At 36.0% G+C, this 12,761-nt stretch overlaps 1 protein-coding gene across 2 annotated transcripts in view; it reads left to right on the forward strand.

Moving 5' to 3' along the window:
* Positions 1–12,761, forward strand: part of ADAMTS2 (ADAM metallopeptidase with thrombospondin type 1 motif 2) — a 472,323-nt gene that overhangs the window by 428,423 nt on the left and 31,139 nt on the right. For both annotated transcript variants that reach the window (XM_051978728.1, XM_051978729.1), the window contains 2 exons: positions 1,966–2,046; positions 11,970–12,133. In XM_051978728.1, coding sequence (XP_051834688.1) covers positions 1,966–2,046; positions 11,970–12,133 — 245 coding nt within the window. The remainder of the gene's footprint in view (positions 1–1,965; positions 2,047–11,969; positions 12,134–12,761) is intronic.

Genomic DNA, 12,761 nt, shown 5'->3' on the forward strand with positions numbered 1-12,761 from the left:
TTCCAACTACATATCTTTAGGAGGCCTCTATATGTCAACCAAAACAATATGTTCCAACAGATTCAATACAAAAGTAGGAGAATTGTTATCTCCAGACATCAATTTTCAAAAATATATAAAAGAATCCTACTCTCCTCACCAAATTATTGTTGTTTGGGGAAAACAGAGGTTTTTTTTTTATTAAAAGTATGTTATTTATGTTAACATGTAATGGTTTTATGATTTTTTTGAAAACTAATAGATAAATATTTTCAAATTCTCAGCTTTAATTTCTAAATACACTAAATATTGATAGATATAATTCATATAACTAAAAGTTCTTTGGGTTTTCAGTAATTTTTAATAGCATAAAGCAACAATTTTTAGGAGTGTCAAGGAATTCTGAGGCCAAAAACAAATTTGAGAACCACTGGTCTGAGGTGTTTGTTCAAGTTCTCCTACCTGAACCACAGCTGCCCAAATTACTAAATAAGACTAAAGAGATGGAGCATTTCACCATCAGGCAGTGAGATAGGTTGGTTTGGTTTTGTTTGTTTGTTTACCTTTTATAAGCACCATTGCATCACTGTCTTGAGCTAATGTGATGTAGAGTATACATGGTCTGTCTTGGAATTAGGAAGACTTGGATTGCTTCAGACACTTAGTAGCTACGTGATCCTGGACAAGTTATTCAGCCTCTCGTTGCTCCCCAGGCATCATTAGGATTAGATGTTGCAGAGCAATTTCTGTTTTGTAGTGGAAGAGGGCATTTTTCTATAAGCAGATTGCATAAAATTGGAAATCTGATACTAAAAGGTACACAAACACGACCAAGTACGTCTCTGCTCAAATCAAGCATTCTCCAACAGTCTGTTAATGTCTGAATGACCATAGTTGCTCCCCCCAGTCCTCACTCATATCCTTTTCCCAAGGTTTTAGTTTGGAACAGTGTCACAGTGCTCTTGGGATGTCAGCATCAAATCCTTAGATTCCACCTCTCCTCTTAGTGTTTCTTGCTCTAAGATTCTCTGAAATGTTATAAAGTCTCACAGGCCTCCTCTCTCTTGGTCTTGCTGAGACTTTGGCCATTGGTTTGTTCTTTCCCAAAGAGCCAACTCTGCTTGGTATGAGTAGGAGCCCCATCATGTCATTCATCCCTCTTGGTCACTAATTCTCACTTTTTGGGAGGTCTTTTGTCATGTAGAGAGTCTCACCATCCTACATCAACTCCTCAACCAAGCTTTCAATCTTGAATCTGACCTTTATTTCCAACTTAATTTGCCCCTAGTTCTGGTCAAACTGGATGATTAGTATCTCTGTGTCTCTGCCCCAACAATCCCTTGCCTGGAATGCTCTTACCCCAATTTGGCCGTATTCTCAAATCCTACTCTTCCTTTTGAAAGAAAAGGCTATTGCTGAATAGAGCTTGATGTCCTCAGTAACTAGCACATTGCTGTGCTCCTAGTAGGACATGGGGAAGCTGTGTTTATAGACCTATAATCTTTTGACTAATCATGGCTATAAATTATTGTCCACTGAATTTCCCATACAGCCTGTGATTTAGGACTTAGAGCCAAATGACTTAAGGCAAGTGATTTCATTTCACTGACTCAGTTACTATAACTGAGGAATAGGAAAACACCCACAAATTTCATCCCAGGCACACTTATGGTTAGTTATTGCTCTATTTGTGAAATGCCAATTTTGAATAGGTATGTACTTAAGTGCAGATACGTTCATGAACATATGTTCACATGGTCCTGTATTTATGTTCATAGGTACATGTGTTAGTAAACATATGTGTTTATAGGTTTCTATATCATGTCCCTATATATTATGTATTCATATGGATGTGATTGTGACCATATGTACATTATACAACATAATTCTTTCTATTTATTCATTTCTCATAACAAATTCCTAGAGTGCATCAGGCCATAACCCAGCATCATAAGCTTGTTTTTTTCTTTAAATATATTAATAAAGGTTACATCAAGATGTTCGAAATCCCAGCTGGGGCAAGACATTTGCTCATACAAGAGACAGATTCTACCCATCACACCTTGGGTGAGTATAATTCATAACTGTGGTCTTGCGGGGGTGGCTTAACATTAGTATGAGTCTTAAAACTGGGCTCTGGATTGGAGATGGAGGGCCTTATCTTTATAAATATTTAATAGGACTTGTAAAACATTTTTTGCGGTCCTTCTTTGAGAAAATGAGCATGGGGAAGGAAATTGAGAAGGCCATAGCTATGAAGGTAGATGTAATATCCCAAAGACCACTATGCAATTAGGGCTTTCACATGGACTGAGAATGAGCCAATATTGGAAAATAAACTAATATGTTCAGTCTCTTGATCTTATGTGAGCCAAACCCCCCAAAATTTGATGATATTTTTGGATTGGAGACAATCTTAAGACCATCAGGGAACAAGATGATTTGTTGTGGAGTTCCTGGGAAGAGTCAATATTCTCTCCAAGTTATCCCTGGCAAGTGAACATCCAGCCTCCTGTAGTAAATGGGGAATTCACTACTTAGCAAGGTAATACACTCTACTCCGATTTTGAATCAGAGGACCTGAATTCTGGTTCCAAGTAGGTCAAAATTACTTATATGAACTTGGACAGCCAGTAGGCTTAATTTCTTCATCTGCAAAATGAAAAGGTTAAACCAGATGATGTCCAAGATTCATTCACATCTTAATCCTATGGTTCTGTGAGGGACATTTTACTTATGTCATATCTGAATAATATTTTACAATATAGAGAGCACTTCCCCTTTTTGTTGTTGTTCAGTCATTTTTTAGTTGTGTTCTTCTCTTCATGAGCCCATTTGGGCTTTTCTTGGCAAAGATACTGCAGTGGTTTGTCATTTCCTCCTCCAGTTTATTTTACGGATGAGGAAACTGAGGCAAATCAATTTAAGTGACTTTCCCAAGATCACACAACTAGTAAGTATTTGAGACCAGATGTGAATTCAGGTCCTATGACTCCATGTCCCTCCTACTCTAGGTGGTCCACTGCACCACCTAGATACCCAACACTATTACAGATCTTGTAAAGTATCCATCCAGGATAAGATGGTGTTATCCCTATTTTATAACTGGGGCAACTGAATCTTAGAGAAATAAATTGACTTACTTGAGACCATACATCTAGAAAAAAGCTGAGAGGCTGGAGCCTCTTGACATTTACCCTAGTGGTCTTTCTAGTACTATATTACATGGCCTTTCTCCAAACCATCCAAGATGAATTGGTGGTCTTCACTGTCCCTAAAAATAGGCAGTATGCTGAAAAGCACCCCACACATCTTCAAGATCAAATAGGATTTCTATTTGAAGCTGCATTTCTTGCCTGAGTATGCCTGATCTCTCCTCTGCACTACCTAGTTGCCTTAGGGGACTCCTAAACTGTGTCCATAGCTTAGAGGATAGAAACAGGAGTGAAGCAAGAGACCTATCTGATCATCTTAAAAATAAGAGATCTGTGCAACTACTTTCCCTCCATTAATCATTCTTTGAATCTACATATTCAGCAGTCAACAAGCATTCATTAAGTATTTACCATGTTGTGATCTCTTATCAGTAAGAGGTCATTCAGGAAGGATGGGAAGAAGAGTTGAGTAGTAGTAACTTAAAATTTTGTGTAGAAGCTTACTGAGATGGTTGATAATAAGATAAAGGCTTACAATTTACCCAGGAGATAAAGAAAGCCTTCCAAGATTTATCAAAAACAGATGGTTATTATTGCTTTCTTTTAATAATTCACGGGGGCACAATTGATACTGTCAGAATGAATCTAGTAAACATTGCTAAGGTTTATGAACTCCTGGACAAAAAAAACTGAAGGATTTAGGGATGTAGCTGTTTTTCTATCACTATTATTGATTGAAGACTTGAAGAGAAAAAGGCAAATTTAAAAATAAATCACTGGGTGAAAGGGTGGTACCTAAGATTTTAGATTTTGGGGCCATAAATTAAAACTTGAAAATGATGGACTCTTGGACAAGGATTGAGCTCACTTAATGGTTAATAAGAATGTACTGATATTGAATCTTACAAATATAATCATACGGATTTTCAACTTAAAACCAGCGTAAAAAAGAAAAATATCTTATGAAATCAAACAATCTAGATGCCATAGAAAGAAGTTACAATGCAGTAAGAAGAATAAACACTGAGAGAGGAAGGACAGCCAAGATGGCAGAATAAAGGCAGGAACTTGCCCAACCTCTTCCCCAAAGTCTCCAAATTCCTTTAAATAATGACTCTAAACAAATTTTAGAGCCATCATCAGAATGCCCCAAAAGACAAAGTAGAACATTTTCTAGCCTGAGGCAACTTAGAAGATCAGCAAAAAAGATCTGTGATATCAGGGTAGAAGTCCACTGTATAGTCCCAGTGGAAGCCATGCCAGCAGAGCCCTGGCCCGGGCCTAACTTTTGAATCAGTGATTAAACTGATCAAATGGAAAAGGAAGTACAAAAGCTCACTGAGGAAAATATTTCTTAAAAGTTAGATTTGAGCAAATGGAAGCTAATGACTATGAGAAATCATGATATAATAAAGCAAAAACCCCCAAAATGAAAAAAAATGAAATATCTCATTGGAAAAACAACTGACTTGGAAAGTAAATCCAGGAAAGATAACTTAAAAATTATCGGTCTACCTAAAAGTCATGATAAAGAAAAAAGAGCCTGGACATCATCTTTCAAGAAATTATAAAGGAAAACAGAAATTGAAAGACTCCACTAATCAGTTTCTGAAAGAGATCCCAAAATGAAAACTCTCAGGAATATTATAGCCAAATTCCCAGAACTCACAGGTCAAGGAGAAAATATTGCAAACATCTAGAAAGAAACAATTCAAGTAGAGTGGAGACATAGTCAAGATAACACAAGATTTAGCAGCTTCTATATTAAAGGAACAGAAGGCTTGGCATATGATATTCCAGAAAGTAATGAAGCAATGATTATAATCAAGAATCATCTACCCAGCAATACTGAGTATATAAATCCTTTGAAGGAAAATGTGGCCATTCAATGAAATAGAAAATTTTCAAGCATTTGTGACAAAAAGACCAGAGCTGAATGTAAAATTTGATTTTCAAACACAGGACTCTGGAGAAGTATAAGGAGGTAATCAGTAAAGTGATATCATAAGGGACTTAAAAGTTTTATCTGTTTACATTAATGTATGGGAGAATGATACTCATCACTCATTATAACTTTCTCATCATTATGGCAGTTAGAAGGAGTATGTATAGACAAAGGCCGCAGGTGTAAGTTGAATATGAAGGGATAATATCTTTTTTTTAATGATGAAATTAAGGAGTGAGAGAGGAATATACTAGAAGAAAGGGAAAGGGGAAAATAGAATGGTACAAATTATCTGCCATAAAAAAGAAGCAAAAACAAAAAACAAAACTTTTACATGGAGGGGAAGAGAGAATGAGTGAGTGAACTTTACTCTCATCGGAATTGGCTCAAAGAGGAAACAACATAACATACTTAATATGGCATAGAAATCTATCTAATTCTGCAGGAAAATAGGAGGGGGATGGGATATGGGAAGTGGGGAAGAATCACAAAAGAGAGGGCATATTGGGGCAGGGAGTGGACAGTAGCAAAATACTTTTGAGGAAGGACAAGATGAAAGGAGAGAGAGAGAATAAATGGGGGAGGCATACAGTTAGCAATAGTAATTGTAAAAAGAATTTTGAAGCAAGTTTCTCTGATAAGGCTTATTTCTCAAACACAGAGAGAACTGAGTCTAATTTATAAAAAAAAAAAAAGTCATACCCCAATTGATAATGATCAAAAGATATGATGTGTGTCCAAAGGGCTATAAATTCATGCATAGCCTTTGACCTAATAACACCACTACTAGATATGAATATCAAAAGAGATTTTTAAAAAAGGAAAATGACATATATACAAAATACAGTCATAAAAGCTCTCTTCTGAGGGCAAAAAAAAAACTAATTGGAAATTGAGATGTCCATCATTTGGGGAATGGCTCAAATAAACTGTAGTATGTGTTTGTGATGGAATATTATTGTTTTATGGGAAATGATGAGCAGGATGCTCTCAGAAAAAAAAAAAAAACAGGGAAGTCCTCCATGAACTCAAGCAAAGTGAAATGTACTACATACATAGCATACATAATAGCAATGTTTTGGGATTTACTACTAAATGACTACTATTCTCAATAATACAATCATCAACCTATTACTACCATTTCTCTGAAGAACTTACGATGAAAAATCCTATCCATAGGACAAGAACTGATTGTATCTGAATTCAAATTGAAGTTTTCTCTCTTTCTCTTTTTTTAAATTTAGTTTTTCTTGAGCGTTTTAATTTTCATTAGGGTGAGAGATGTTTTCTTTGACAACTTGACTTTTATAGAAACATTTTGCCTAACTTCACATGTAGTTTCTTAACTGTGTATGGGAATGAGGGAGAGAAACAGAAACTCAAAAATTTTTAAAGCAAATTTAAATTTTTTATGAAACTAGGGGGAAATATTAAATAAATAAATCAAACATTAAAAAAAATAGACACTGAAAGAAACTTGAAAAAAATCCAAGGGAAAACAAAACCTGCAATAGAACATTTAATTAAAAAATGCACCAAATATGAATAACCAGAAAAATAAACTAAAATAAACAAATACAAGAAGGGTTATTTAATTGATTTAAATTGATGAAGTAAGATTTATGATCACACTATGAGAACAAACACAATAGGGAAACATAAGATATCACACATGTATTACACATTAAGTAATGGGAAAAAGTTTAGGAACCAAAAATGAGAAATACATTGGAGAGCATTTAAATAAAGATCAGTTGAGAAAGATAAAAATTGCTATCCTCATTGGAGCATATTACTGACCACTGGGACAAAAAGGTGTGTTTCAGGAACACATCACAGGTCTGGAAGAGACAAATGATAACAGTAAGAAATTGCAACTATTTTGAAATCATCACAGGTCTGGAAGAGGCAAATGATAACAATAAGAAATTGCAACTATTTTGAAATCTACTGAACTTTTTTCCTAACAGATCATTTTTTTAAAAAGCTTGTCTTAATAACAATTCCATCCTTTAAAAGAGGAAGAAACAATGCAGGGAGTCAGAGGGGAATATTTATTCTGCATCTGATTCTCAGCAGCAAAGAAGAATGAGGGTAGAAATGATAGAACCCTGAGGATGAAGTGACCATGTCATTTTAGGATATATCCTTCAGAGAGGAGAAATACCAGGAAGGTACAGTCTGACATGAACTCTGCCTAGATTTGAGAGCAGCCTATTTCAAAAAGCTTAGAGCAAGGATGGGGAATATTTTTTCTGACAAGGGTTATTCGGATATTATCATTTGTGAAACATACAGAATTATCAACTTAAAAATTCAAGCAGGAAAGTTGTTGTACCAAGCTTTCAGCTGGTCATCACCTGCAGTTGCTTTGGCTGGGCCAGACCAAATGAATTCCCTGGGCCTTATATGGTCTATGAGTTGGATGTTTCCCTATCCCTGGTTTTAAAGGAAAGATAGGTAGGATCCCATGAACTAAAATTCTACTGGGAAACCATCTTAGGAAGTATGAAAATTTCTCAAGAATAATATTCTTTTTTTTATTAATGCTTTTTTCAAAAGATATGCATGGATAATTTTTCAATATTAATCCTTGCAAAACCCTATGTTCCAATCCCCCCCTTTTCCCTACTCTCTTCCCTAGATAGCAAGTAATCCAATATATGTTACATGGTAAAAAAAAAAAATATGTTAAGTCCAATATATGCATACATATTTATACAGTTCTCTTGCTGCACAAGAAAAATCAAATCAAAAAGGAAAAACAATGAGAAAGAAAATAAAATGCAAGCAAACAAGAACAAAAAGAGTAAAAATGCTGTATTGGGCTCCACACTCAGTTCCCACATTCCTCTCTCTGGGTATAGATGGTTCTTCATCATAAGGTCAAAGAATAATATTCTTTAAAAATCCAAGAAAAAGCTATTGTAAGTCCTGTGGCCTCAGATATATAAACAAAAATGTATGAAATGTGTATAAACAGAGAAGTAAAAGCAATCTTAATATAAGGAAGCAAAGCACCAAGAGTGCTTTCTTGGTCACTATCTCTTAAAGGGGAAGGGTACCCAAAGTTTATATTTGAAGGCATAGCTTCTTTCCCAGAAGGATAATTGCACAAAAAGATCATCATGAATAGTGATGAGTGAATAAGCCCAATTATCCAAACATATAGCAAACCAAAATCAGAAAAGTCATACAAATTAAAATATACCAGGAAATAAACTGATTGAATAAACTCTCTCACTGAGAAACAAGAAAACAACCAAGAAAGGAGCTCCAATATAACCAAAAAGAAGAAATTTCTCAGAGTCTCTGTGGAAGCACAGTGCAAATAAGGAACAAACTGAGGAATCAGCTCCCCCCTATATATCTGCCTTCTCTGACTTTCTCCACAGAGTTGATCCAAAAGAAAATCTGTAATGGAATGGTCCTCTCTTAAAACAAGAATGAAAAAGAATGCCTCTCCTTTCCAAGTTTTTCATGCCAATTCAGCATGCAATGAGAAATCATTCCTTTTGTCATACCTAGGCAGCAGTAGGCAAAATGTTCATGGGTGACAGAGGTTATGAAAAGAAAAAGCAATTCTGATAAGTAGAATAAGGGAAATTTGCCTAAAGAGATCAGTGTAACACACAGGGAACTCACTAATTTAATTTTTTTTAATATATATACCGAAGATAGAAAGAAGAGATAATGGAGAATGAATACTAAAGAGTAGTTTGGTCCCTTAATAGTAATGTCTAGAGTGCTAAAACTCAAAGCTAACCGAGGCTAATGAAGGAAGCTAAGATTAAAAAAAAAAAGAATTTTTATGCTATATTAGGGAGGGAAAAGGATGCTCAAAGAAGGAATAAGAAAACTATTTGATCTGGATCAGTGATAACTCAAGATGGTAAGAAAAGACAGAAATATTCAGTTCTGCTTTTGCTTCTGTTTTCTCTGCCAAGAACAATCTTTCAACAAGTAAGGGCAGAGTAAATGTAAACTAATAAGGAGTTGATATCCAAGATAAGCAGTGAGATAATAGTGGGGGTGGGAGTCCATTAACTATCCTTTATGAATTCAAGTTATCAGGATCAGATGAATTATATCCTTATATAGTGAAAGAACTGGCAAATGTGATTACTGTGCCAGTCATTGATTTTCAGTGGGATGGAGAAAATGAAATCTGTTCACTATAAGTCAGGAACTTGAATGTGATTCCTGTAAAAAATTTCAAATGTATTATTAATGGGAGGGTTAGTAAACAGCTAGAAAAAGAGGTAGGAGTCACAAATACTAATCATGGGTTCAAGAACAGACCATGAAAGGGTAAAATCATTCTGTTTTTGTTTGTTTTGCTTTTACCCAGGATTATTATTTGGTAATCTGATAAAAAATATATCTAGTTTTTATTTAAACTAAAATATATAGTTTATCTAGATTTTAGGAAATTATTTGATAAAGTCCCTCATGCAGTTCTCATTGAAAAAATGGGAAATGTGGTAGCACAATTTGATGGATTCAAAATAAATGGACCCAAAAAGCTAGTATTAATGATTCAGTGTCGGCTAGGAAGATGTCAAGTGGATGCTCCCAGTGGACCCTGTACTGTTTTACATATTTGTCAGTGATTTGAAGGGAAAGGGCTACATGTCATGCTTATCAAATTTGCAAATGGCATAAAACTGGAAAAGAATAGCTAACATGTTGGATAATATTGAATAAGAGTCAGAATCCAAATAAATCTCAACCTTGAGGTAGCTCTAATAAGATTAAATATAATAGGGATAAATTTAGAGTCTTATAATTAAATTCAGAAAATCTACTTGACAAGTACAAGATGAGAAAAGAAAGAATGGTCAGCAACAGATATAAAAAGTATATAGTGGGGGAAGTTTAATGGATTGCCAGTTTTATTTATGCACATTAATATATGATATTGCAGGGGAGGAAAAAGACAAGATTGCATTAAAATATTTCTAATATCTGGGACTAGGGAGATAATTGCCCTGTTATATCCTATCCTAATCAGAACATGTTTGGAGTACTGTGTTTAGTTCTGGGACCACAAGGAAAAACTGGAAAGTGGCCAGGTGGGGAGCTGCAAGCAGTTTGATTAAGAATTGTTTGAAAGAACTGAGGAGCTTAGTTTGGGAAAGAATAAACTTAGGGGGACAAAAGAGCTGTCTTCAGGTATTTGAAAGAAGGATTGTGCTTCTTTCTACTAAACCCCTGCGGGTAGCACAAATAGAGATTAAAGATATGATGGAGCAGATTTAGACTTGATTAAGTAAGGGAATTCCCTTACTTAATTGTTGAATAAAGAAAACTTTTCAATAATTAGAGCTATCCAGGAGAAGAATGAACTACCTCAAGAATCAGGGTTTGCCTCTTAATGGTGGCCTTTAGGCAAAACCTGTATAACCATTTCTTTACTAGGTTGGAGACAGAATTTTCATACCATCTTATGCTGAACTAGATAGTTTCTGGGGGCTCTTCCAACTCTAAGATTTTGATTTTTGTAATCAGGTGGTTGTACTAAAGGGCCCCTAAGATCCCTCCCAGTTCTGATCATCTTTAATTTTTTAAATTAATATCAAGGCATCTCATTTATATTCACCTGATGCTAATTGAAATTCTTCTATTTCACTGTGATCGAATTGACTGAGATTCTCATAGATAATTTTTAACTAGTACAGCTGTCTAGCTAATGACCCATTCATTTCACCCATGAATGATATAAATTTCTAGCTTAGTAACAGTTTCCTATTCTGGCATTTAGTATAAACTTATCACTGCTACTTTGTTGGCGTCAAACCTTGTATCTGCATGTATCGGTAAGTATCTGCATATCCTGAGTTTCAAAAGCAGAAAAAACCTTAAAGCCCATTTATTCCAACTCCATTTTACAGAGCTGAAAAGGGAAACCCAGAGAGTTTACGTGCCCAATGTCACATAAGTAGTAAGAAGCAGAAGCAACATTAGTCCCAAGTCAAAATCCAGTGTTCTTTCTATTCATAACCTATGGAGGTATCTACCCCCCTTCAGGTACATGCCAGGTAGTTTAAACTTTTTTGCATATGCTCTGGTGGACAGTGCTACAAAGAATACCTCCTCTCAAATCCCCTACAATGCTCTTAGATTTGTTCCATTAGTATGAGCCAATGATAATACAGACATGGGAACAAGAAAGTTGGTGCTGATCTCTTCCCCAGGAGCAACAGATTTCCCTTAATGTTGAGGTAGCATTAAGCAGGACGCTCCAGTTCTCCTCCCAGGAGATCATGTTTCGCCTTTGGCATCCTGGGGCAGTGACTGATGACCTCTTCTAGAACAGTAACCGCATGAGGTATAAGATAGCAGATTTGTCAGGTTTCTTAATATGATCAGCTGGGGGAAAAGATTATCTTTGTAGTCATGGAAGCTATGTCCAAAGCCCAACTCTGTTGTGTGACTTTGAGTAAGCAAGGCACTTTCCCTTTCTGAGGTTCAATTTTTTCATAAGTATAAAGAGGGGGTTTGACAAGAGTGTCTCAATTATCCTTTCTAGCTCCATGATCTCAAGAACGGTATGTTTAGCAAGCAATGCAACAGAATTATGAGTGGGTACCGCTCCATGCATGATCTTTACTTCCAAAAGGGGCAATCATATATGGGTATACTGGGGGCACTGGAAGCAAGGAAACTCAACCAAGTGTCTCCAACTACTCTGCCAATAGAAGGCTTTTACCAAGGGGGGCATGGGGCCCTGAACCTCTGAGTACAGGGTGACAGCCTGGGCTGTCTTTTAACTTCCCTGGCAGAAATAAAGCCCTTTATTCTGACTCATTGCTCTCCCTTATCCAATATTGGCTAAACTCTGACTTTGGCTGGGGGTTTTAGGGTACATTTCTCTTTTGGATCCCCAGCCATCAAGAACCAAGAGACGGGAAAGTTTGTTTTGAATGAGGAAAACTTGGTTCCTGATTCCAAGGTCTTCATTGACATGGGTGTGGAATGGGAATATCGAAATGATGATGATCGAGAAACTGTCCAGACGATGGGCCCTCTCTACGGTGCCATAACAGTACTGGTGAGTTTAAAGGTCATAGAGAACTTCTGGAACTCTCTGAGGAATTCCTAGAACCTCTAAGGAATTCATTTCAAAAAGACATCTTTTAACTTCTGTTAGTTATGTGTCAGAAAATCAACACGTACTTATTAAGAACCTATAATGCACCAGATGCTGTGCTAGAAGGCAAAAATGAAATAGTTCCTGCCTTCAAAGAGTTTACATTCTGCTGGGAGAGATAACTTGCATTTACATAAGTATACAAAATAAATACAAGGTCAATAGTGGAGATGAAATAAGGAACCATAGCTAGGTACCCTGGAGTAGAGATTCTGAAAAATAAAAGCATCCTCAAACATGGATTAAGACATGCAGCTGAATGGACATTAAGAGTTCTAGACGTTCTCTGGAGTCCTCATTATACTACTCTGAGCGTTCTAGAATTTGATTGTCATATAGTTTCTTTTTCCCCAGGGTCTGCCCCTTGAGCAGTGGTTTTTTAATTTCCCAGTATTATTTGAATGCCTGCCAAACTTCTGTCTGTGAGGAGTTTCAGATCACCTGAACCTAGGCCCTGTTGGTAGTGTCACCAGGTATAACAGGAAGACCATATAATTTGGGATAAGAATTATCTTTTTTTCCAGTCATA

This window comes from Antechinus flavipes, chromosome 2, assembly GCF_016432865.1.
Source record: "Antechinus flavipes isolate AdamAnt ecotype Samford, QLD, Australia chromosome 2, AdamAnt_v2, whole genome shotgun sequence".
Lineage (NCBI taxonomy): Eukaryota > Metazoa > Chordata > Mammalia > Dasyuromorphia > Dasyuridae > Antechinus > Antechinus flavipes.